Raw genomic sequence first — 25375 nt, 5'->3', positions numbered from 1 at the left:
TATACTCCTCTCTCTCTCTCTCTCTCTCTCTCTCTCCCCTCTAGGGTTTTACAATCCTTCACTTCAATTTCCTTATCTTGTAATTCGTTTCGTGTTTTTCATTTCTAGGGTTTTGAAGCCTCAACTTCCCCTATTTGCCATCGAAATCCAGGTAATTTTACTCTCGCTACGACTCATCTTATTTTCTCTTCAGCAATGTAATTTTCCGCCGGCGAAGAATGTTTTGTTTTTAACCTAGTCTAGTAATTGAGGCTCATTTTCATGCTTCATGTTTTAATACTGGTTTAATGCTAGCTGCTTCCGAGTTCTCATTCCATTGCCCGGCGATGACTGCCTTTTATGTATTTCTGACTTGCCTCCGTCGCTACGCGGTGTATTCAGTTATCATGTTTGTTGATTTCTGGGCATATTGGTTGTTCGGAGCTAGTTTAAGTTTCAAGCGTGGAATGCTTTTTTGTCTGCATTGGCAACCAATCTCGAGAAAAGAAAAATTCATACAATGTTATGGAGTTAATTAGAATAGGAGATTAAGGAAGTTTCATGCTTTTGTGTTCGTGATTGACAGCCGGATGTACACTTGTATAGGAATTGGTGGAGTCGTTGATATTTGATGATTGGAGATCAAAAATGGGTATAGTTGGGGATACATGGGCTTTGATTAGAAATTGTGATCTTATGGACTATTATTCATAATTTGAGAAAAGAAACTTTGGCTGTTAAGTGTGCCCCAATCCCCAATCCCAAGGATTGTATTTTTCCGAGGATCATATGGAATGTGAACAACTGCTTAAACATGGTATCCGGAAGTAGGCCCCATCACAGTGATCATATTTGCTGAGGATCATAGGGAATTCGAACAACTAGTTCAAACTTGGTATCCGGAAGTAGGCCTCACCGCCGAGGATCGTATTTTTAACTATATTAAGGAAAGATAGGAACTTGGTGTTATCAGAGTTATATGTAAACATTATACCTATTTAGATAGGTTCTGATGACCATGTGTCACACTCACAATTTAGCACCAGGTGAAACTGTCTGTGGTGCACAACAAGCACTATTTGACCTTGAGGCTTCTGAGTGGCAGTGAGTGGCAAAGTTACTTTGTTATCTATTCTGGATTGTAATGTTGTTCCATATTCATTCTATTTGGGTAAGTTCATGAATGTAAAAGATTAAAGAAAATCGGGTGAAAAAAGTATTGCAATAGTAATGCAAACATATATTTTCTATCAGTAATGCAATAGTGATTAATTAGGCATTACAATACCTACTATAAGTACCTGGAAGTTCGATTGTGTGTTGACATAGTCTTGGTTCATTTCTTTATTGTTATCTACGATTTCTCTAAATAGTTGAATATAACTGTTTCTTATATATGGGTCTATCCCAAAATGTTTCGACCAAAGCACGTGGATACTTTTCTGATGTATATGTGGTTCTGCTCAGTGCTCATAGAAAAGTTCACTGGATGGCAATTATACCTTGTGGAAGTACATCGGTTGCTCAATGGGGCATTCGTCCTCAGCCTATGCTAAGATCCTATGCCATGAACAAGATACGCACATCCCAGTGTTGGTAAGTTGGCTTATTAACGGCTTTCATTCTCTATAAAGTTCTGTTCTTTTGCTCTACTTTATCAATAACAGTGTAGATTAATATTTCAAAGGAAAAAGTATTCCTGTTGATGTTACTATCTACCTATGCCATTTGTGCTCTTGCTTTATTTTGTTGCTGCTTTCAAGTTAAAATACATCTCTGCTTACAACGCTACCAACACATCTGGATTATGTTTAGTAAAGGATCATCTTCTATGCAGTGTTTCAAGCCAAATTGGCTCTTTGGGGGCACCAACATCAAGCGTCTCTCGGGATTCCTTGAATGCTCTATTCTGTGCAGGCCCATCTCACACTTCACATCGCAGTAGGGGAGCAAGATTCATAGTTAGAGCAGAGTCTGTGAGTATATTAACTTAGATTTTCTTTCCTTCCACGAATTAAGAGCTTAATTGAAGGAATGCTGGGTAGTTTCATGGTTTATATTATAGGACTAACATATCCTCATATCCAGGACTACTATTCTGTTCTTGGAGTGTCAAGAAATGCGACTAAAGCAGAAATTAAGAGCGGTATCTACACATCTGTTTTTTTCTTATTTATTTGCTTTTCCTAAATTATTGTTTCTTTATTGCATTTTTCACTTCTAGATGCTTTTCTTATAATTTGTCCACTTCTATTGTGCAACGGCTTTATTAGAAAGTCGTGAGTTTTAGTGGACTTCTGATTCAGAAGGTAGATTCCAAGTGTGGTTATAGATCAACATCCTTCCATATCATGGTATTTAATTCCTTAATTTTCCCTTAGATATCAAGATGGATGGCTTGAAATAGAAAGGCTCTGCTGTAAATTGCAAGTATGCAGTCTATCTATTTCTGTCTAATACTATATGGTATGGATATAAGCATCCGAAACTAACATGGTATTTTTAGCCCACATATTGGTTTCGAGAACTTGGATGACATATTGGATAAATTTAAAGACTTCATTGCACTATGCTGATTACACTGTCACTGGTGGATTACCTATATTTGCAAATAGAATGCCTTATTTAGTCACAAGTATCTCATAAATTTTGCCAATTTCTACACAAGCAAACCTCGTAATTTGTCTCTTGTGGGATAGTAGAAAAAACCAGTAGCAGCCTATTGTTTATGGTTGCCATTTCAGTTTTCTAGTTGGCACAAATCTGTGACTTGGCTCTGCACATTTAGCACAACAAGCAACTTGTTCTCTAATGTATATACTTTCTGTAACCTCCACTTTGTGATGAGCTGAACACGACTCCTGAGCTTTAAGAATAATAATGGTTTCTTCCAGCTAAGGCACGTGCTAAAAATTCCCATAGGCTGTCATATTATCTATAGGATGGATTGCTATATAAAAAGGAAACTATGAAGTAGGCCTTGGCTTCAAAATCTAAGGGGTTAAATGATAATTTGGTGTAAACCTGAAACCAGAATTAAGCTTCTGCGCTGTTTGGAAGGAAATATCATCCAGTATGATGCTTCTATGCTTTTAAGAATTGAATAAATGATGGTTTGTATTTCCTTGTAGAGACTTTCCCTTTAATCTCTCTTTCCATTTTATGTTTCAGCATACCGGAAGCTTGCAAGAAGTTATCATCCAGATGTGAACAAGTGAGTGTATTTTTTTAACTTGGTATTATAAGCACTTGGCATTCTCTTTTCTTCTTCTTCCTTAAAGTTTGTGTCTCTGTCTGTCTCATTCTTATGTGTACACCTCAGTCATGATAACTTTTGAGATTACATGCTCTGAATCCGTTAGAGTTTTGTACATGTCTTTTTGATACTAGAGATGCATGTTAGTTTAGTACCACTATGGCATATCAATAGAGGCATGCATGTGCTGCTTCTTTTACACACACACACACACAAAAGAATATTCATCCAAGGCTCTGGCTTTATCTATATCTTCTGTGGCATCACTGGCATCTCATACTAGAGCTCTTCAGTTTTCACTATTTTTCTTTCTTTTTTTATTAAACAATATCTTTCTATAAGTTGTGATCTAGAATGGGGTTTCAAACGAGAAAAGGCTCATTTCATAGCTTTGCTGGTCATCTTTGAAGAATGGGTTGAGTTTTAGGAACAAGCTTTATCTATATCTTCTGTGGCATGTCATACTAGAGCTCTTCAATTCTCATGATTTTTTCCTTTTTTTTTATTGAAGATTTTTCTTTTTTGTAATTTGCGATCTAGGATGGGGTTTAAAATGAGAAAATGCTTTCTTTGCTTTGCTGGTTTGCTGCATTTTTGAAGAATGGGTTGAGTTCTAGGAACAGCTGGTAGATTCATGTCTAAGAAATGTTTTTTGTCACTCTTGAGGTCACGCAGTTTGTGGTTATGTCTTGTTGCAGTTGTAAAGATAGATGTATGCCATATCCTATTCAATAAAAAAAAAAAACTAGAGGAAGTCATATAGCTACTCAAAATATTGATCTTTAAGTTGGACGAATATGAATTAAAGTGGCCCAAAAGTGCTTGCTGGAAATCACCAGCTGTAGATAATCTTCTTATGTGCATGATTTAAAATGGTGAACATGAATGTGAATTCATTCCATTGCCCATCTACTTCCATTCCTCATCTACCCAGTCAGTATAATTCTAGGTTGTACTAATTCGGGAACTTTAGATTTGTCAGTATCATCAGCTGTTGGGTAAAATGGGACCTGAAAAAGTGTATAAGGATTGATTGAAGCTTTGAGGCTGAGATTGGGCTGATTTGGACATCACGAGGTCATTTGTCTTGTTATGTAACTACTTGAGTTTCTGTGTGGAAATATTTAAATTGAGTTTGAAGTATTTGTATACCAAAGTTCAATGGCTTCGTATTCATCTCAGTCTTTCCTTTGTTTTCCTGGTGCATTACTCATAGTTTACTTAATCTATTCAATAATGGTAAAATCTCATTTTCTTGGAACTATAATTTTTATCTGCTGCAGAGAAGCAGGGGCAGAAACAAAATTCAAGGAAATTAGTAATGCATATGAGGTAAAAGAATGGTTTATAATTGCTCATAATTGTATGATCTTTTCATTCATTCACATGGTGACAGTTAAATATAATTTATCTTTTCTTGTGTGCAGGTCTTGTCTGATGATGAAAAACGATCCTTGTATGACAAATATGGAGAGGCTGGAGTTAAAGGTGCTGGTATGGGTCCAGGGGTAAGTGCAGCTCAAATAATGATTGGACAAAGTGGGTTTCTTCATTTTATCTCTACTTTCTCATGGCGGCTTCCCTATATTTTTTTTTTCAGGATTTCAGCAATCCATTTGACCTGTTTGAGTCACTGTTTGAGGGCATGGGGGGAATGGGATCCAGAGGTGGTGGTGGTTCTAGGAATAGAGCGGTTGATGGCCAGGACGAGTATTATAGTCTCGTCTTGAACTTCAAAGAAGCAGTTTTTGGGGTTGAAAAGGAAATTGAAATAAGTCGGTTGGAGAGCTGTGGAACTTGCAATGGTTCAGGGGCTAAAGCAGGAACCAAGCCATCCAGATGCAGCACATGTGGTGGGCAAGGTCAGGTTGTTCAATCAGCAAGGACTCCTTTGGGTGTCTTCCAGCAAGTAATGACATGCTCTTCCTGTGCCGGAACTGGGGAAATATCCACCCCTTGTAATACTTGCTCAGGTGATGGTCGTGTGAGGAAGACAAAGCGAATCAGTCTGAAAGTTCCAGCTGGTGTGGATGTAGGCAGCCGTTTAAGAGTTCGAAATGAAGGCAATGCTGGAAAACGAGGCGGGTCTCCGGGTGACTTATTTGTTATTATAGAAGTTATCCCAGACCCTGTCCTCAAACGTGATGATACCAACATTATGTACTCCTGCAAGGTGTCCTATATTGATGCAATTTTGGGGACTACAATTAAGGTTCCAACAGTTGATGGCATGGTTGATTTGAAGATTCCAGCAGGGACTCAACCAAACACGACCCTCGTGATGGCAAAGAAAGGTGTTCCCCTCTTAAACAAAAGCAACATGAGAGGTGATCAGCTGGTCAGAGTGCAGGTTGAAATCCCAAAGAGATTAAGCAATGATGAAAAGAAGCTCATTGAAGAACTCGCGGATCTGAGCAAGGGAAAGGCTGCAAGCAGGAGATAGTTGTTTCTGATGTCATTTGTTTCATACATATAGCGCCAAGGCCATCTAGTTACATTCCTTTGGTGCATCTTTTTGGAACATTGATGCGCGTTATGGAATTCATCAATTTTGAATCAGCTGGACTGGGGGGAGGGGATCATATCTGTAGCCGTAGGTTTAATTATCTGGTAGTTTTGCATCTTTAGGTAAGGGACCTAAAGGAGGTACAGAAAATTTTAAACACACCTTTCTCATTGAACTAATGCTTTGTTGTTGCCATATTCATTAGTCCTAAACAATAAATTTAGTATAACATGGTCTTTTCCTATATTCTGTTCCGTAAATGTTATGATATCCGAGCCGAGGAAAGAAATTATATGCATGCAATTTTTTTGCAGCAGCAAACGTGAGAAGTCGTTACTTGTATGAAACATATCATGATTTGGAAACAGAAAATTCGCAAGTTGGCACAAGTTCCCGATTGGTGGATGAGGAAGAAGAGACTAGGGATTTACTACTATAACAAATATGTAAAGTCACTTAGGTTACCTTGTTAATCAGAGATGACACACCAAATCTTGAAATGTCATTTGTGAAATTACACTAAAATCATCTTAAAATCTTAAATATAGACTAATATCATCTAAAATTTAAACTACAAGTGAGCTATAGAACTGACCAGTTAAATTGGTATTATAAATACGGGAGCTTTTCTAATGAGGACCCTTAAGTTGAGGACTTTTCGGCTTATCCCGCCTTTTGATCTTATATTCATATCTTGATCGTTCAGTTTATAGGTATTTATGAGTATATCATTTCTCTAAATTTTTAGTTATATTGAGAATTGTTAAGACATTCATAAGTATAATTGATATTTGACAGATTTGATTCGTCCATTAATTTGATCTAGTTTGTTATCTTAACAAACACCAATTTGGCTGAAAATTTGTAGAAATGATCTACTCATATAAACCTAAAAACTGAATGGATGAGATGTCAAAATGTGATCGAAAAATGAGTATTTTAAACCATAAACCAAAAAGTCTTCAACTAGTCCTCAACTTAAGAGTCCTCACTTGGATTTCCTTATAGATACCAATATGAAACGTTTATTGTTCTTGTTATTGTTTTCAAGTCCCAGTACCTAAGGCATGTAGGAATAACTTATACATAAGACCGATGAGCTTTAAACCGGCCAACTTGAGCAGACATTGTCCGACCCCCCAAAAAAACACAAAAAATAAAAAAAAACTTAGAGCAGACATCAATGTTTCTACTGTTGCGGATTTGTTCCTAATTGGTTGGATCTGAAATCTGTTCGGTAAATATTACTTAGGCAAACGTGGAAGAACAAAAATTCAGAAATGCTTAAATGATCCAAGTAATCATTAATCAGAACGACATTTGCTGGCGTGATTTTCAACATAAGCAATATTAACTACAAACTGGAATAATAATAATATATCTTAAGGATAAAATCTGATTTTCTCAACATACTAAAAGATCCATATGCCGCAGAATATTCATACTGCATCACAATGACTGCTCAAACTGCTACCCAGAAAAGAGTGAAGAACAGAGATGATCAGCACAAGAAGCTTTCAAGAATATAGATGGCCCAAAACCAAGTTAGTACTTGTGACTAGCGGTATTCCCAGGATGGTCTGCTCTCACTTGCAATGTCACTCCTGATCCGACGTTCTATTGGTTTAACCACAAAGAAGTACTAATAAAGAGAAAAAGAATATATTAGTCCCTGCATCAACAGATAGTAAAAAACAAGCCAGGTATAGATGTCCAGAAGTTCACCTGGAGCGCCGCAATTACAGGAATGAGGAATTTCCCTCTAGCATTTGGGTTTGGCCCGTCAATCAACTTCTGGTCTACAAAAATTGATTTGCTTCCACCCAAGATGACTTCTATGATTGTTTGGACAACATGAGGTATCCAAGCAGTTTCGTTTGGAAGAACCTATAATCAAGAACAGCCCACAAAGCATGTTAAAAAATCTATGTACATTTCACAGATGGACCAAGTATGACATAAGTAATACAACTAACCTTTTCATCCTTTTCATTCTTGCTGCATCTCCCACTGTTCTCAACCAAAACAACAGGAATAGTAGAGCCCTACAATTATACAGGAAAACTTTCAGAAAGTGAGAGCCATCCAATCCACATTTGACATATAAGTTCTAGATACATAACTTAGTATTTAGTAAACAAGACAGACATAAAATAATCATAGTAACATAGCAAAACTAAATATTCAAATACCATTCCCTATGTTGAAATGCAGAAAGAAGGAACAAAATAAGGTCATGCAGATCTTATTTTTTCACATTGCAGATCTTCCAGTTCGTTCACCAGACTTAATATTTTCATGCAGGACTAAAACTAAATTAAATACGGTCGATACTCAACATACTACTACTAATATAGGAGGCATCTCTAGCTTTCCCCATGAAATCCTGAAAAACAACTAGATTACATTCGATACACCCACGACATTACAAGAAACGGGAACATGTGTCCTAGATTCACATGAAACAGACGGTGGCACATTTATCCGTTGACAAAGCATTGGTAGACCACTTTCATTCAACTAATTCAAAGGTTTATTTTGGCTCACAGCACATCACACCGCAATACTTAAAGCTTTCCCAAACTTATCCTGATAGAGTTTACCTCCCCCATTCCCTCAGCCCGATACTTCAATTTTTACAGAAACTCACATGGAACTTGCTTAGTATCTTACCAATTATTTTGGTTTTTTTTTTTTTTTTTCCGAATATAATACGAATGTGTCTATACGTATAAAACATTACATAATATTATATAAGGAAACTGTGACTTATAACTTGACCTCCAGGAACCCACTTAACTGAACAACATTTCACCATTGTTGACAAAAGACAAATACGACTGTGAAATTAAAAGAAGCGGGTGTGCTTTTACTATTTCGTTTGTACATTCATTACAGTATTGTACTGATCCCATGAAATATCATTTGTTGAGCTGTACAGAAAATAAGTTCAGACATTTGACAGTGAACTAAACCTTGCTACAGAAATGCCAAGCATACTTTATAGCATGGTGAGATGCAAAAATCTATCATACTCATCTAAACCACCTCTCAGAAGATGGGAGAAAAACAAAAGTGAACCACAATAACGTAGCTATTTCCTTTGAAAACTGGAATGAGAAGACATAACCATGTCAATAATCCAATCTGGCAGGAATGTGTTAATCATATTCAGATGGCTCTATAACAAGGAATTAGGAGAGTAACATTCTATTCAGTTTTCAGGACAAACGTACACAAGACATGATTTAAAACCTGTGTAGTTTCAAATAACATTCAAACATTATACTGATCTTGTCCCATGAACCATAGTGCGGATCTTTCCCTATTTGAAGCTAATATGCTACACTCCCCAAAGTTCATGCACCCAAAGTTCATGCACCTTTCTCCTCAAGAGTTAAAAAACACTATGTCTATTTGATTCATCCAATAAAAGCAATTCCCCATATAAACAAAAAGAAAAATTAAGTTAAAGGGACCCACCTGCACTTCCTGTTTTCTTAACCCAGCACCAAGACGAACAGCTTTTAGAAGAGCTTCTGATCTTTTGGAGACAAACTCATCATAAGGTAGACCATCTGGTGGTGTGAGCTGTGCGTGTGTCAGGACAACCAAAGCCCTATTCCATATCCCCTTTCCAAAAGTATCCGTAATGGCTTTGACAACCTCCCTATCCAAGTTATCCACTCTATATGCATCCAATCGATCCACATAGAGTAGAACATCTATGGTCTTGTTCAGAAGGAAACTGATCAAAAGAACCCACCACATGGAATGAACAATATAATTAAAAGTCTTGAATTTAGTCTCAAACAAAAGCTAAGAAAATATCACTAAGAGATCGAGAAATTTATAGATAAAGTGAGAATTAACCTTTTTATATTATTAAGTGCCATGTCATTAATATATCCTCCTTCAATGAGCCCAGGGGTGTCAATGATGTTTAGGGTAAATCCTGCTCTTGAGCGGGAAACCATCACAGCTCTGATTCCTTCAGACTAAAAAGAAAAATTAATTCAAAAAACAAAACAAAAAATCCAAATGCATTTACAAATAAAGAAAAGAAACCATGCAATACAAGATTACACGAAAAACAAACCTGAAAAGGACTAATAGAAACAGCCCTTTCACCAATGAGCGAGTTCACAGTGGATGATTTCCCAACCCCACCTTTCCCCATAACAAGAATTGTCAAACTGTCCACATTCTACATCCACATGCAAATGAGTTAGTAAAGTTACTCAAACCACATAAACCAGAATCTGTCTACTTGAGAATAACACCAAAAAGAAACCTCTTGGTTGAGCTTTCCGAGCAATTCAAGCAACTTAGTCTGCGTGGCAGGCGCAAAACTGTTTATCCCAAGCCATTCTCTTACAATCTGGGATGCCATGGCTCTGTTACACTTCTAGCACTCTGAACAATAAAAACAAAAATAAGAACAATACAAACACAAGATTCATACCAACCCTTTTCGGCTTTATATAATTCACATTCACATTAGCAGAAAGAGATAACACTGAAGCATAAACACTAACAAAGAATGGCAGAGACTAAAGGACTAGGGAGGCCCTAGTGTCCCTTCAACAAAGCACCCAATGTAATCAGCAAAGATACAAGCTTTATCTTATCCCCTAATTCAACTTAAACTTAACAAACACCCAAAGAACAAACCCACAAAGTTGCAAGGTTCCAGCTTTAGCTTCCCCTAACTCAGATTAGCGAACCCAAAATTCAATAGTCACGGTTCTCAACAAGTTTAGGTCATTCTTGTTACCCAAATGCATTGGAAATCAGAAAAAAAAAAACCCAATGACAGCTAGCACAAAACCCAGAAGCAAATTTATACGAAAACCCAGCTATCGCAATCAGAGAGATGAATATAAAGAGTGAACATAATGGAGGGACTAAAATTGAATTGGAAGAGAGTGAGAATCTTACTTGGGTGCCTCTGCGTGCTTTGAAGATGAGGGAGACAGAGAGAGACGGATAGTCTGAGAGAGAGGGTGTAGGCCGGTAAGGATAAGAAGAAGAAGAAGAAGAAGAAATAAGTCTCTAAAAGAAATAAAGAAAATTACAAAAAGAAAACGAGCAAAACGATTGTCGTTTCTTTCCCGGACGTTCAGAATTGCTCGGTATACGTTCGCTTGTTTTGATGTATTGGATTACAAATATAACCTCATACAAAATGACAGTAATAAACATTGAATTTGAATTTCATAAAAAAAAAATTGTAATCAGATTAGTATTATTTCCTCTTTTTTTTGTTCAAGTTAATGATACAAAACCCTGAACATGAGTGTAACCGTTGCTCAAAAAACTATTGATTTTCGTTCAAGTTCTTCTTTTTCTTCCTCCTGATTTTCGTTTAGTTTAAGAAACGTCTTATTCGTAATCTTCTTCTTGGCCTTCTTCTTCCTCGTCTTGTTCTTCTTCTTGTGAAGGAATCTTCTACTTGAGGACATGTTTCATAGAGTGGTGGCCGACGAGATTGGTCTTCTTCTTTTTACAATTTTAATGACTTGTATTACAACTTTGAGGACTAATATCTACTTTGAGGACTCATTTTACAACAGTAGGACAAAATTGATGCATGATATCTTCATCAAATGTGTACTTATATTATTTGGACATTTTTCATGAAATAATTTGTTGAAAAGCACCACGAGTCCCCTTTACCAACAAACTTGGAGGCCCTACAAAAATTAAGGCTTACTCTAGTGAACAGAAATTTCTGAGATCAATTGATTTGGTGTTACTGATTTCATCGAGTGGCATTTTTCAAAGTTTTGATCGGAGTCAGGATTGCATGATACATACACAGACAAGTCCTTGCAGGTTGAGATTGAAACTTAAATGGTTGAAATAGCCTTGCAAGGCTGAATTACAGCATCCCTTAGAATGAAATGCTTTTTGTTTTATCAGTTTAACGAAAGTCTTGCAGTATATGATTTTATCATATACATGTTTGAGGTGGACAAACAGATCGGATCTACTTTCTGTTTGGTTTTTTATATGGCATTACAGGAACATCGAAGGCCCTGTTCATAATAGTAAGCTAATAATAAGATTCAATCAAAACCATGCATCTGTGCAAGAAAAAGTTCTGCATGCAATTAGTTTGTCTTTAGTCGATCTGCACTCTATATCAAGTTAGAAACTGCCATTATTTACATTGAAATGCACTGCAACAATGTCCTTGATTATAACAGCTAGCATCCAGGAATAGTATATGCTAACCTTACTGAATCAAAATAGTATCATACACTTTGTAAGGTGTTTGAACTTTGAACTAGTTCTACATATGTATGTGGAAAAATTACTACAATAATCTTGACGAATGTACTGAATTGGTTGACATAGTAACAACCAAATTCTCAACCTTCACTATCAATTCTAACTTGCAGTATTATATCTCCCATTCTATAAATGATGATTCACACTACTAAACTTAAAATCTAATGCCTATCCCTATATATTTCTGTCATCTATATTGTCGAATCAGCTCTTCATTCACTCAGTTTGGCCAAAATTTTGAGGGTGGACCTGCAAAAAACACACATTAGGCATTACATGTCAACCATACTAAATAACAACAATGAACAGAAATTGTTTTAATCCATTTGGCTTAGATAGTCCTCAAGTATTTACAAGAAGATGAAAAGTTGATGTTTTTACCTGACCACGTTTGTCTTCGCTGAAGCTAGCTCTGACTTTCAGCTCCCCTCTGCTGGTTGTTAACTCATCTAATATCTCAGCATCACACAGATCCACTCCGCCTTCTTCGCATGTAGTTTCGAGTTCCTATTAAAGAGCATAATACATTTGTTCATATTGAATTAATGGGACAAAATCGAGGTAAGGAAGATCATTGTAATGATGACACTTGCGTCCATAAGATAGTACTTAGAGGTTTAAACGGAGACAGTGGAAATTGCATACCCTTGAAGCGATGCTGAGAGAACGTCTTGGGGGGCCAGTGACTTCCTCCCATTCAGCCGAATCCAGCTCCTGCAAGTGATATGGATGAAAGAACTTGGGGAGGAAATGCTGTCTTATTATTATGAGAAAGAAGAACGGCAAGGGGAATAAGATGCCGGCTACAGGGATCCATGTCACACCAAAGCAGAACAGGAAGTACACAAGCTGAAAGAGTGTAAATATGGCAATGTATTTGAATGGCACTGACTCCATAAAGGAAGCATGACCCCCTTCCAAGACCCTGCCAACATGTTCACATATGAATTAATAATATGTTTAGTAACTCAAATTCACAAGCGTTTAACTGAAACGGAGGAAGTAATAGTAGTTCTTATAAGGGGGGTTTTGGAATTCCTGAAACACTCGAGTGTGCTAAATTTCTCAGACATGTGCCTAGTGGGGAACTCATGAGTGTCTTCAATCAGCTCACTCTTTGGAACATAGAATTCAGTGATTCGATTCTCATTTTGGAAACCACACTCTCTGGAAAAAGAAACTGAACTTTTTCTCTTTTAAAATTTTTGGTCGCAGTATTGACAATTTATTCAAAAAAAGAAGAAGATTCATATGGACAAAGATGAGACTAAATCTGAAACAAAATGCTAATGCATCGTGCTGCTCATGGGAAGAATATTTACTTACCTGTAACGTCGGCTAGGCGTAATGAAGAGAAACAGCAACCTTTCCCAGAATTGATTCCCTGGAAGACTGTCGATGGCCATGTAAGCAAAATATCCCCACAAAACTGATGTTGGTATCTTCTTGATGGCTGGCATAGCAAAAACTGATGCTGCTACAAGAAGTGACTGCAACAGATTGCTTACTCTTTGTTCATTAACCCGGACAGGCAGGAAAGCATCAATGTGCTTCTCAGGATCAAATGCATCTTTTGCATTCTCCCCTTCATGTTCACTTTTCATAACTGCCTCCTTCAAGTCTGTAAGCTCTTTAACTACTGATGTATCCTGCAATGAAAACCATTCAGGATTCATGATCTACTTTAAAGGAGATTTTCTTATTTTGTTATATAGTTATACTAGAGGTACATTCACAAGCTTTCGGAGACTAGGGGAGGCATGAAATTATATTCATGCAAACTATAGAAAGATGTGATTTAGGATAAGATGATGCTGATAAAATCTAAATCAAAAGATGTTCTGATTCAGCAATTTACTGCAGTCCAGTTGTCCATCTCTATGAACACAGCTTGCATATTTCCATATAATTCAGAATTGCTAGCTTTCTGTTTTATGCTTTCTTTTGCACTCTTCACCATTTTCTTTCGAATCAACTGCATATATAAAAGTTAGATTAATCAAGAATCGAACTTAGCTGATTGAAAATCAGGAAAGTGATAATTTTCATTGAAATATCCTGCACTGACCTGCTTTTTTAGAACCGCAAGGCTCTTAGTGTGCATGGGTGCCTGTGGCAGCACACCATTACAAGGAGGAAGTCCAATCAATCCACAAAGCAGTGTCTGGGACAATTTTTGCAAGAGATCATAAGTTTTAATTATCATTGCTCAAATCTGACGTAACTTAATAAGCGGTTCATACCAAAATTCCCAGCAGCAAAATATCATAATGGTATGCAGAAGGTTTCTTTAGATTGAACTCCTTTTGTTGTGCCATCTGTGAAGCAACACTATGATCAAAAAAGTATAGTCCCGCTACCATCATAGCAGGTATGAAAGCGGCAAAGATATATCCAGGAGAAATCTTCCCCATATCCTGCAACAAAAACAAGAAGTTTACTTCAAATTGCAGCCATTTCCCAAAACACATGCATAATATTTCTTTCATAAAACATTAATTCGAAGTCCTGAGTGAAGTCTCATGTTGAAAGCTCAAGTAACCAATGATAATAAATTACCTTGATTACAGACCAATGGTGTAAAGATTCAGAATCCCAAGCTAGAGGGCTATATAGCCTTCTAGGAACTTGTGAGGGAACAATATTGTGTGGTACACTGAATGATATCACAGTCCACAACACTACCATTAGAGGAACCCCATAATCTGCAATGAAACTTCTGAACCACCCTGGACAACAAACATAACAAGTATTTCATATTCCAGATTAAAAGCTATCCTAATAAGAGTGAAGAACCAAGTTTTTCAAATGGTTGTTACAAACCTGTTCCATACCACCATGATCTTGCTTTTCTGGTCTTCAACGAAGTATAGAGGACACCGACAGTAAATATGACTCCCAGCAATCCATTTGTGTACATTGACTCACGTTGATAAGACCCGCTATTTGGATCTTCACCTTTTTGTAGCTTGAACTCACTCACTACTCCCTTTCATTGAAACGTCAACCTTGTGTTAAATTTACTTTCCATCACATATAACAGGTAAAAAAAAACTAATGATCTCACTTTCTATGTGAGACTGACCTTGGCAGCCTGCTGAATGAACAGGACATTAATCAACATGCCAAAAAGTTCCCCTGCAATCCTCGTAAACTTGTTGATGATATCACAAGCATTGAATATTGCCAGAAGAATGAGCAAAAGGGATGTCCAGAGGCAAACCCTGTAAAGTTTAAGTCAATAGAGTGAATAGAGTGAGTGAATATACATGCCATGCATTGCCTCTGAGAACCTGAAACTAGAAAGATGAAATTCCATTACCATCCAACCCAAGCAAGAAACAGTTCGGGTCCCAGACCTTCCTTTCCTTTTGCAAAGTCATACAAGAACGTGTACATTATAACAGTTGGTTCTGCAACTCCCAATACCAAGAGAGGTTGCCCACCCACAATGGAGTGTATTATGCCACAGAAAGCTGTAGAAACCAAGGTTTCAACTGTGCTCAAGGTTCCATCTACATCAGAAAAGTCCAATGAGTCCAAGCTCATAATGTCTTTTGGTCAATGGATGACCAGTAGGAGCAACTGACAATATGTGCCTACATGCCAGAATGTGATGTAAAATTGACCAACCTGTATCTCTACTCAGTTGCGCTCCAAATGCTATAACAGGCAGAGCAGAAGCAAAGAAGATGTAGGTAGTTGGGGCCAATATCCTAGCAGAATGAACAGGTAGCTAGATACCATTAGTTTCTAAAAACAACATATATAGACAGGAAAGTAATTCCAAGGCCTCCATTTCATCTGAACCCAGTAAAAGACATAGGAAATTACCCGATTCCAGAACGAATGCCTACAATCCAATCTTGCTTGTAGCATGCTGCTCTTCCTCGAATATCATTTGCAATACCCCTAAATGGAGCTTTGAAGCTCTTCATTTCTGCAAAAAAAAAAAAAAAAAATAAAAAAAAAAAATACCCACCCTCAGAAAATTCAAGGAGAGAGAGAACATTTGCTTAATAGTTAATATACCAAGCTTTTTCATGAAAATCTCAAACTCATACCAGCCGGCAAAACTCAAAATCTTGGTGAAGTAAGTAGATAATAAAAGAAGGCCGGCATGAAAGAAAATGCCTACTTTTCTCTTGTTTTCATAAGCAGTGCCTACAAGAATGTCAACAAAATCAGCTGGCAAAACCCAAAATCTTGGTTAAGCAAGTAAGAAGAACAAAGAAGGCCACCATGAAAGAAAAGTCCCAATTTTCTCTTGGTTTCATTGGCAGTGCCTACATGAATTTCAACAAAGTTCCCTTTGGCCTGTAGCTACAACTCAATCAGTATGATAGAATTTTCTCTGCATCAAATTTCACAAAGTTTCTCCCAGCATTTTCTTCCCAACCAAACAAAACAAAGAGCATGAAACAACACAAATCTCCCCCTATTCTCACATTCATGAATCCAACACAAGAATGCATGAAAACCCAAGATTTCAGAAGCCTTAAACAGTCAAAAAAAAAACTCCTCCAGAATCAGATAGAAAAAGCGTCCATGCATACTCAAGAAACTAAACAAGAACACATAAAATACATGCACTAATGAAGGGTTTACCAACAACTCTAGAAGAACTAGTTTGCATTGGAATGTTAAAATAAGAACAAAAATCACGCACCGGAATAAATGGTCGGCCGGAGTTTTTGCCGGAAACGGAGGTGAATGTAAATCAGAAAATCTAGGAGTGCTGACTATGCGTGTATATATGTGTTTTAGCGTTGTGCATCTTCACTCGTAATAACAATATTTCAAGGCGCTTTCATAGTCTCACGTCCTCTTCAAAACATCCGCCAGTGATTACTATGCAGGATTTATGAACCAATCCCACACATATTTTTGTTTGTTTGTTTCTGCTCGGTTAATATGTATATGATTTTCCTAGTGTGATATCAAATCAGCTTTCATGGTGTTAGCTGGAAAAGTGAAAGGAGAAAGAGATCTACTAATTCCCGTGAGTCATTGCTTTTACAACTGTGATTTACCCAATGGAAGATCACAGTTGTATTCTAGAGGACTTCGATTGAAATTCTAGAAATGACCAATTAAATGTTGGAATGTGAGATCTAGGAAAAAGTATCGTCGAATGTATTCACCTATTTATTCAGTCATAAAAACGAATTATCTTACCTAAGTTACCTGAACTTTACGTGTGACTACTATAAATTCATTTTGTAATTTGTATTGTAAAATTTGATAGTTCACAATAACTAGAGAGTCGTGGAGTCGCCTATCTGTACCTCCATTATATCTTAAGGACTTCCTTTGTTTTGGATCGATTCTTTTCTCAACATCTTACCTAAGCACCCTAAATCTTACTCTTGGGGTTTAGCTAATATTGAGTTGCGAGGAAGGGTTGTGCTCAATTGGTACTTTGGTAGGGTTTGTAGTAACCCCACCCTTGGGATGAACATCAATTTTGCTTACCAAATGTCTAAGGAAGAACAATGAAGCCGTCATTTACCCTTCTGTAATGTAACATCCAAATAATCAAGTGAGAATGTTTTTAACTTTTAACCTTTCAAGTTGATTCCTCCTTTATGACGATATAGTGGAGCTTGTTTGGATTCCAAGTTACCCGTTAGGGCAATTGCAGAACTTTCCTTTCATATATATTGAAGTCAGATTTTCATGGAAAAAGAGGGTTACGGCCAAAGATGGTGTGCACCACTAAAACTTTACGAAAAATCGACGCTTGGAAGCCACATAGCATCCTTGGCCCTGGAAAATTGTACCTATATAAGAAAGCAGCTGTGTACAATGTGTCAAAATTAGTCTTTGCATAGCAACCAATAAAAGAGAGATGTAAATGAGTGGTTCTTTTATGCATGCTACTTGCAAGTTGGCAACTCGGAAAGGGAAACTCATAGTTGGGATGGCAATTCAGACTTGGCTTCTGACCCTCAGAGAAGAACGGAGGTGGTGCAACAGAGGCCATCGAAATTGTGGATGATCTCCCGAACTATGAGCAAACGACGAGACATATTGATACACCACCACCACCATACCTAAACACGCAAACAGATAACTACTTCCTTTGCAGTGATGCATACTCAAACACCCTCACACTGCCAAACAAAGCATGTCAGCTTCAGTAGGTAACAATTCTCTAGGAATCCAAGCTTTTGGGTTGGAATTGGATACTGGAAACCAAAACTCCAAAATACATCCTTTCAATGAAATGGACTGATGAAATGTAATACAGTACTAGAGCAATTTGGTCACCTATACAACTTCAAATTCAACAAGACACTCGTGTGAACATCCTGCAAACACCATATGCAGAATTTGTGAGAAAATTTAACAAACAAGCAACGAACGATGAAATAGTAATTATTGATGGGATCATGATTGTCAACTTGTATTACTTCCTAAATTAGCATATACGAGGGATCTGATCAATTCTGGGTTTACAAATTTCCCAGAAAAAGAAATGTTATCTGACAGACTTGATCCTGATATTTCTTTCCAAGGTAACAAAACTAGAGATGAGCAGATGAGGAGATTACATCAAAGTGAGGTTTCCATTCTTAGGAATTTACAAAACACACCTCTAGCTAGAGGTGGGCAATACCATGTATGCTGTCCAATTTTTGGGACACCCCTATCTCACTCTACTGTAAATTTGTATCCACAGCAAACAAAAAAATTTCTCCTGCAAAAATATGACCGGTAAATTTAGTATCAATAATGTAGAACTTAAATGTGAAAGGTAATCAGTAACAATTTTGGCCAAGGATGTAACCTTACCAAATTAATCTATGAACCACAATGTTAGTTGATTAAACTTCTTGACCTTTTGCTCTCTCCCAACTTCTTTATCTCTTTCTCTTTTTCCTGCAGAAGGGCGTTCCACAGGGAGAATGTTAACTACATTCGACAATACAAATGGATTTCAACCCTATGAATGTCAAATGCACACATATGACTGGGAACTCCTCCAGCAGTGAACAAAGTATGGACCAAGTTGTATAAAAACACAAGTGCTATAATTAAAGAGTCGATAGCTTTTCTATATATACTGCAAACATTTTTAAGTGCTTTTCTACATTCAGAAATAATAACTGCAAATCAGAGAAGATATGATGTTCGACTATATATGCTGCTTGAAAGGAATTAATGTCATGATGGATCCCTTGCAAAATGTCAACAAAATATCGGACCGGAAAAGAACATCATTTTTTAAGGCATACTTGTTGACAAAGGTTGGTGGGCAGTGCATGTGTACTGAAACTATCATTGCAATGCTACGAAACTCGAATAGAGTAAATGAAAAACACCTCATGGTCCTGATATAAAGCCTTCCACCACAAATCTGACTTTGCCTGCAATAAACACCAGTCCATTGCCATATCATACTCAACTGTATTGGGCTGAGCAAAGTGCGATGTCGATACTGCCTTTCTCTTCAAAAGGAATAAAATAGATAATTAAACTTTATATTCCTATATCATATATATCTGCGTTTGTATGAAAGAAAAATTATGACCAAGTAAAGGTAAGGGGGTTACCATCTCTTCACGTTGGCTTTTAAACCGATGTTTGTCAATTGTGAGATGTCCAAAAAACCTGGATGTTTTGTCTTGGTCTTTTAGAGCCCCTTTGCAGATGGTACCAATGAGAGGTCTGCAAATGCAAATCCATAATATACGTCTTAAAATTGATTCAAAAGTAAAATTGTAGTCATCCCTACCTATACACATTTAAAATTGATCGATTTTACAAAGTAGCTGACTAAAACAATCGTGCTCCATGACTGTAAATGAAGAAAGTGAATGTATAACTACCTCCCATCCGCCAGAAGGCATCTCCTATTTAATTGAAATATAGCAGACTTAGCATCATCTGATGACTTGAATATGACAAAAGCCTTCCCTGTCAGGACATGAAAGAATAAATGTAACTTCCCAAAATTAAAATTCAACTTGAACAGTTTAATGATCAACAACTATATAACACAAGCAATCGTTTAAAAAGCTGTTGTACCATAGCGTGGATTAGAAAAAGGAGTGCATGCTATCATTTTGGCATCAACCTTCAGCTTGAATGCAGTCCAAACTAGATGCTGAAGAGAAAAAGTGATGTATTAAACAGAACTTCCCTTTCAATATGATAACTGGGAAAGGCATACAGTGCATCTCACACTTTTTCATCGGCAAGGTTCCGGTGAATTTGTTTTACTATCTTGTAAACTTCCAATATCATAAATGCATTAAGGAAAAGTACCTGTACTTCAGAGGAAGCAGTAGATGGATCTAAATTGTGTAGCAGGACCAAGGTGCCATTACCTTCAGCTGCCCGCAATCTTTCCTCCCACAACTGCAAATTTTGAAATGGAAAACCTGGTTACGACTTTAATAATATGTATATAACTGATAAAATGCAAAGGAAAAGAATGGTGGTTCACACCTTGAAACTGAGTGTCTAAAGAAAATCCAAAGTCCCTGAATTTTTGGATACCTAATGCCTATAATTCCTTACATAGAGTACCAATCTGCCATTATACTATAGGCACCATCACATAACCCTAATCTACAATTTTAACCATGTTAAAACAATAAATTTATCATATTTTAATCCATTAAAGTAATAGTTATCTCCCATTCAAAAAAAAAAAAGTAATAGTTATATCTAGGTAATTTTGCGCACCAGGACGGCACCAAGGGATTAGTAGGAAAAATAAGGCCCATGGCATATACTTTGCTCCCATGTTATTGGGGTTTCTGACGATCCTTACCGATTGCTAGAGTTTTCTGTCCTTGAGATTGCATGGTATGGCTAGAATCCCCAAGATTCAAGCCTGGTCACAAAGCAGGATTTTGAGGGACTTTTGGGGTTCAGAAAAGACAAAGGTTTACTGTGAAAAGGACTGGGTGGCCCCCTCCAGCTCCTCCCTTTCTTTTCTCATTTTGAGATTAAAATACATGCCTAGCACTATAACAATAATCACCGTTCCTAAGCATGAGGTGTTAACAGTGGATCCACATGGGACTAACTGGATATTCCCACAAAGTTTCATAACTATGCTGACAGCATCTTATTAAGAGTTTACCTGGATGAAAGAACTTCTTCCCATATTTCAGTACTAGTGTATTGAAACAAACCATTATAAGTCAAGGAATAAAAGCATAATCTTTGCCTTTGTCTGTCTCCCCAAAGAAAATAGATGTCATCAAAACCAAGTAAAAGGATGTAACAATAGTGTATCTGGTTTAACAAGAAACAATTTAAAATTAAAGAAAACTTCAGTGTTTACCACACTCAGAAAATTTTCTTTGTTGTCTTAATACAGGTTTCTGTTTATTCTAATAATTCAAAGTCATATCTTGTTCGGACAAGATCAAACAGCTTTGCAAGATAAATGCAAAGTTTTTCCACACAAGCATAGCCAACACCAAATTAGTATGAAACTTCAACAGTAAATGGGAACGTAACAAAAAGTATGAGAATAAGAAACTCACTCCTGTCTTGAACCAACCACTCCTATCCTGCATTTAACAAAATAATAAAAATTAGAATCTCGCCCAATTCACCATCACAAATTTGTGATCAGCTTTGTGTGTGCATCTGTCTTAATAGAAGTTTAAGCTACTAGGATGTGGTATGATAATTATTATCTCCCAAAACCTCCACCCCCACCCCCCAAAAGAAAAACAAAAAACAAAAATTGTGAGCCTTTCCACCACTGGAGACAAGCATGTGGACCCAACTTTATTTTAGTAAGTCGTGATTGCATGGATCTGAATTTAAGATCTTCAGCTCGGAAACCATGCTAAAACTAGAACATAGACCTAAAACCAATTCACTATAATAATAGGGCCTGAGTTTTATTTTATACAATGAGATGCTAAGCTTATATATCTCAACAAACCATTATGTATTTCAGAAAGTTCCATTAAAGGGGGCATTCACATCATAGGCATACATTTAATGTTAACCTTTTGTTTATTAGTATCTGTAAAAAGTATAAACCGAGACCAAACTGTACAATAAAACTGAATATTATAGAAGGCATGACGGTGGGGGAAAATGGAAAATACAACTGCAATGACTATACTTACAATCTCCGGCAGTCTACTATCTGCAGTTTTCATCTTCTTATGAGGATGAGTATCTGGTGGGCTCGCAGGTGGTAGAAGAGGGTCTACTGCATTTTTTTTAACTGGAAAAAACAAAAATATTATTTCAAATTCAAAACCAACAGGCACAGTCGGCATTCTGAGAAATCATCTTCCACTATTGGGACCGGTTTGCTTCCAGGCTCACCATTCATGACTGGACATGACACCACTTTGTCCTGTTGTGAAGTAGAAGGCACATTTGATGGTCCAGCTTGGTCTCTCATTTCGGGAAGAGCCCAATTCTTCGATTCTGCACATGTGAGAAACAAATACAATTTTCATCTAATTAGTTGAACTCAAATGTAACATGCACAGTTGGCATTCTCAGAAAGTACCTTTCACTATAGGAGTTGATTTGCCACTAGGCTTTCCATTCTTAACAGAATATGCCACCACATTTTTTAAATGAGAATTAGAAGACACGTTTGATGGTCCAGCTTGGTCTCTGGGAATCCTGCTGCGGCTTTGCTGTTTTGGCCTGTTAAAATATTCCTCCACTGCATTGCATTCAAAATATTTGAAGACCGAGATAGATATTAATTTCCACCAAAGGAAGAGCAAGCATGTAAGCAAAGTTACCAATATTGGCATACCTAAATATATTCTAAATAGCGCACTATTTAAATTTAAGGAAAAGGAACCTCATTTTCTATAGAACCAAATTATGCCTGATATTTTACGTTTATTGTTATAGCCAGCTGTCTAAATACACTTCATGTTGTTATCTCTCCAATTTTCCCAGCATGTACATGTAACCCCACTTTTGACCAAGGATCTATCACATCAGCTTACCCACGACGAGTGAGGGATACAGGGACTGCTAAAAGAGATGATTTCTAATCATATGTCAAAACATATAACTGCTTATTTGGTCAGAATTATTATGGCACTTATCTTCCTAACACTGGGAGGTTAGCACACTTTCTTGCCTTCTCTACCAAGCTTCCTTATATTTCTGTACAGTTAAAAACCAAATGAGGGTAATTTGATTGTTGATAGTAGTCCTTAACAGTTGAGGCTGTTGCTTAAATGCTCTTCAGCCACTAGGACTCTACAGTTAAAACAAATGCATTGTAGCAGGCCTCACAGCAATGTCAGTCAATTTCCTGCTACCTGACTTGTAAGCAAGTTACTGGCTTATACTGCTTGTTGCCTTTTGAAAACATGGCTAGTGACTATAGCAAAATCATAGTGAATTGGAAACTTTAGAAAGTTGTTTCTTTATACGCACAACTATATGAGAAAACTCCTAAAGCCCAATATTGAATAGAAAGTCCACATCTTACATAACATAATCAAATGCAAGTCTGATAAACAACTTAAGGATTTCACTTTCATTCAAACCTATTAAATAATTTCCAGATATAGATGGCTAACCTTTAATCCCACATATTTGATCCGGAAACTTCGGTAATATTTTGTGCGTGTCAACATCAAAAGTACGACGGAAAATATAGTTGGCCATTCTCAACTCTTCTTCAGAGGGTCGAGGATTTCTCGGATTCTTTGAAAGGCAGACGACATTACACTTTCCAACAATTGCTTCCTGAAATTAGTATTTTAAAAACCAATGTATTAATTTTTCTGTATACTTGGAGAAGTATACATAATACGATTCCATATTTAATTGAAGAAAGACAAAGGAAATATTCATAACTGTCGAGGAAACAAAAAGGAAAACCGCTCTGAGGTAATAATAGATTTACCATGTTTCTGAAAAAGCAATACACGTATATAGATAAGATATGTGTATATGTGTGTGTATGTGTGCGCGCTTATAGGGAGAGTTTCCACCACAGGCCTTATAATAAGGACTTTGAAACTCAACCGTTGGATGAGTAGTGTAAAATATCAACTAACATTTCTAATACTCATCTAACAGTTGAATTGAAAAGTCCTTATCATAAGGTACTTATTAAAGAGATATATGTCCGTGAATAGTTGTGTGTGCATCACTTCTCTCGAGCCATCCACATATCAACACCCTTTCTCCCTACCCCACCCTCCCAGGTAAAAATCAAAAATCAAATTGTCATATCACCTCATTTCCACTCCCCTGTTTCTGTTTGCATGGAAGGATGGTCTAAGCTTGCAGGACTACAAACATATTACACTATTACCATATCTAATCACTTTCATTGCTCGCAATAGATATGTTAATTTACTCCACATCAAATATGTACTAAGACCATTCCCTACAAGTTTACAAACTAAAAGATTATCAAGGATAATTGATTAGCCCCATTTCTCCATAACAAGTCTTATTAAAGGAAATGATACACCAGAAATCCACCAATGCCCGTTAACATCCTCAAGAAAAATAACAGATAACATTCAAAATTTCAAACCGAAGCCCTAATCCCCGAAATTAAGAATACAAAGAATAAAAGAAATAATTATATCGAAATTTGACTTACCAGAGGATTCACATTGGAGACGCCTGTACCTTTGCCAGAAGCTAAGAATATCTCATTCCACTGCGGATCATAATCACCCAAAAAGTCGCATATTTCAGCTGGCCGAAATAACCACACAACCTTAACCTTCTTTGTGGAACATATTCTGATAATTTTACCAATATATGTTTCTAAAGCGCCAGTCTGGTAAAGGTATACACAATCATACAGGGAGTACTCAACACCATGAAAAGTGAAAGACTGGTAGAACTGGATATCCTTGTTTTTACTCTGAACTTTAGCTGTTTCACCCCATTTAAAGTCAGAATCTTGCCCCATATTCATCTATTCAGGACTCAAAATGGTTATCTAACTTCCAACCCATAACTCATACTTCGTCCAATGGTCGGAGAACCTATAATTTTAAATAACACTCTATTATCCACAAATATAAAAGTTAAAACCTGAAACCAGAGATAGTTGTAAGCTCTAGTTAGAAACAAGCACAACAGTTCAGCAAACCACACCAGAAAGGTTCCAGACAATATTTTTAGAATATAATATCTCAGGATATAAGCAGAAATAACAGTAGTTACTCATGTCTATCTTATCTGATCAAACCTCAAAGCACCTAGTCGATCCACACGAAAATGCACTAGCATCAATAAACCAACGATGTACACAATGAGGTGTGATTGTTCAAGTGATACAGATTAGTCTATGAAGAAGAAAGAAAGAAAAAAGTTTCTGCTGTTTTCATTTTGCTAGAGTA

The 25375-nt window shown here is 36.9% G+C and overlaps 4 protein-coding genes across 4 annotated transcripts; 1 reads left to right on the top strand and 3 right to left on the bottom strand.

Moving 5' to 3' along the window:
* Window positions 1-108: 108 nt before the first annotated feature.
* Window positions 109-5975, top strand: LOC101303623 (chaperone protein DnaJ-like). Its single transcript, XM_004302890.1, has 8 exons — window positions 109-151; window positions 1447-1575; window positions 1817-1955; window positions 2068-2125; window positions 3151-3193; window positions 4519-4567; window positions 4663-4743; window positions 4836-5975. The coding sequence occupies exons 2-8, from the start codon at window positions 1469-1471 to the stop codon at window positions 5676-5678; spliced, it is 1320 nt and encodes a 439-aa protein (XP_004302938.1). The 5' UTR covers window positions 109-151; window positions 1447-1468; the 3' UTR covers window positions 5679-5975.
* Window positions 5976-7001: 1026 nt separating this feature from the next.
* Window positions 7002-10157, bottom strand: LOC101304488 (translocase of chloroplast 34-like). Its single transcript, XM_004302893.1, has 7 exons — window positions 10036-10157; window positions 9841-9948; window positions 9615-9739; window positions 9225-9489; window positions 7718-7786; window positions 7467-7628; window positions 7002-7383 (listed from the first exon to the last, which is right to left on the bottom strand). Exons 1-7 carry the CDS (start codon window positions 10132-10134, stop codon window positions 7300-7302), a joined length of 912 nt encoding a protein of 303 aa, XP_004302941.1. The 5' UTR covers window positions 10135-10157; the 3' UTR covers window positions 7002-7299.
* A 1874-nt stretch (window positions 10158-12031) lies between these two features.
* On the bottom strand, window positions 12032-15976 carry LOC101302176 (boron transporter 4-like). Its single transcript, XM_004302886.1, has 13 exons — window positions 15873-15976; window positions 15672-15754; window positions 15361-15553; window positions 15124-15262; window positions 14862-15027; window positions 14598-14767; window positions 14282-14455; window positions 14107-14202; window positions 13897-14013; window positions 13365-13687; window positions 12684-12963; window positions 12420-12545; window positions 12032-12287 (listed from the first exon to the last, which is right to left on the bottom strand). The coding sequence occupies exons 1-13, from the start codon at window positions 15974-15976 to the stop codon at window positions 12255-12257; spliced, it is 2004 nt and encodes a 667-aa protein (XP_004302934.1). The 3' UTR covers window positions 12032-12254.
* A 2423-nt stretch (window positions 15977-18399) lies between these two features.
* LOC101302286 lies at window positions 18400-24942 on the bottom strand. Its single transcript, XM_004305266.1, has 13 exons — window positions 24625-24942; window positions 23585-23753; window positions 22543-22704; window positions 22353-22457; window positions 22148-22248; window positions 21548-21574; window positions 20313-20405; window positions 20073-20151; window positions 19874-19961; window positions 19598-19712; window positions 19367-19492; window positions 18837-18923; window positions 18400-18741 (listed from the first exon to the last, which is right to left on the bottom strand). The coding sequence occupies exons 1-12, from the start codon at window positions 24940-24942 to the stop codon at window positions 18861-18863; spliced, it is 1446 nt and encodes a 481-aa protein (XP_004305314.1). The 3' UTR covers window positions 18400-18741; window positions 18837-18860.
* Window positions 24943-25375: the final 433 nt, after the last annotated feature.

Source organism: Fragaria vesca, linkage group LG6 (assembly GCF_000184155.1).
Source record: "Fragaria vesca subsp. vesca linkage group LG6, FraVesHawaii_1.0, whole genome shotgun sequence".
In the NCBI taxonomy this organism is placed as follows: Eukaryota; Viridiplantae; Streptophyta; class Magnoliopsida; order Rosales; family Rosaceae; genus Fragaria; species Fragaria vesca.
The sequence above is the reverse complement of the archived record's forward strand: the minus strand, read 5'-3'. Positions and strand labels throughout refer to the sequence as shown.

What these genes read in the sequence shown, in the direction of transcription:
- LOC101302176 (XM_004302886.1), bottom strand. Translation starts at nt 15,976, where the DNA reads ATGAAGAGCTTCAAAGCTCCATTTAGGGGTATTGCAAATGATATTCGA. An exon ending in GGCATTCGTTCTGGAATCGG is followed by an intron (nt 15,755 to 15,872) that starts GTAATTTCCTAT and finishes TCATTCTGCTAG; the next exon opens with GATATTGGCCCCAACTACCT. An exon ending in TCATTCAGCAGGCTGCCAAG is followed by an intron (nt 15,028 to 15,123) that starts GTCAGTCTCACA and finishes TTTCAATGAAAG; the next exon opens with GGAGTAGTGAGTGAGTTCAA.
- LOC101304488 (XM_004302893.1), bottom strand. Translation starts at nt 10,134, where the DNA reads ATGGCATCCCAGATTGTAAGAGAATGGCTTGGGATAAACAGTTTTGCG. An exon ending in TTTCTATTAGTCCTTTTCAG is followed by an intron (nt 9,740 to 9,840) that starts GTTTGTTTTTCG and finishes TTTTCTTTTTAG; the next exon opens with TCTGAAGGAATCAGAGCTGT. An exon ending in AGAATGAAAAGGATGAAAAG is followed by an intron (nt 7,629 to 7,717) that starts GTTAGTTGTATT and finishes TCTTGATTATAG; the next exon opens with GTTCTTCCAAACGAAACTGC.
- LOC101302286 (XM_004305266.1), bottom strand. Translation starts at nt 24,942, where the DNA reads ATGGGGCAAGATTCTGACTTTAAATGGGGTGAAACAGCTAAAGTTCAG. An exon ending in ATAGTAGACTGCCGGAGATT is followed by an intron (nt 21,575 to 22,147) that starts GTAAGTATAGTC and finishes TGTTAAATGCAG; the next exon opens with GATAGGAGTGGTTGGTTCAA. An exon ending in CTGCTTCCTCTGAAGTACAG is followed by an intron (nt 20,152 to 20,312) that starts GTACTTTTCCTT and finishes TTTTCTCTTCAG; the next exon opens with CATCTAGTTTGGACTGCATT.
- LOC101303623 (XM_004302890.1), top strand. Translation starts at nt 1,469, where the DNA reads ATGGCAATTATACCTTGTGGAAGTACATCGGTTGCTCAATGGGGCATT. An exon ending in TATCATCCAGATGTGAACAA is followed by an intron (nt 3,194 to 4,518) that starts GTGAGTGTATTT and finishes TATCTGCTGCAG; the next exon opens with AGAAGCAGGGGCAGAAACAA. An exon ending in GTGCTGGTATGGGTCCAGGG is followed by an intron (nt 4,744 to 4,835) that starts GTAAGTGCAGCT and finishes TTTTTTTTTCAG; the next exon opens with GATTTCAGCAATCCATTTGA.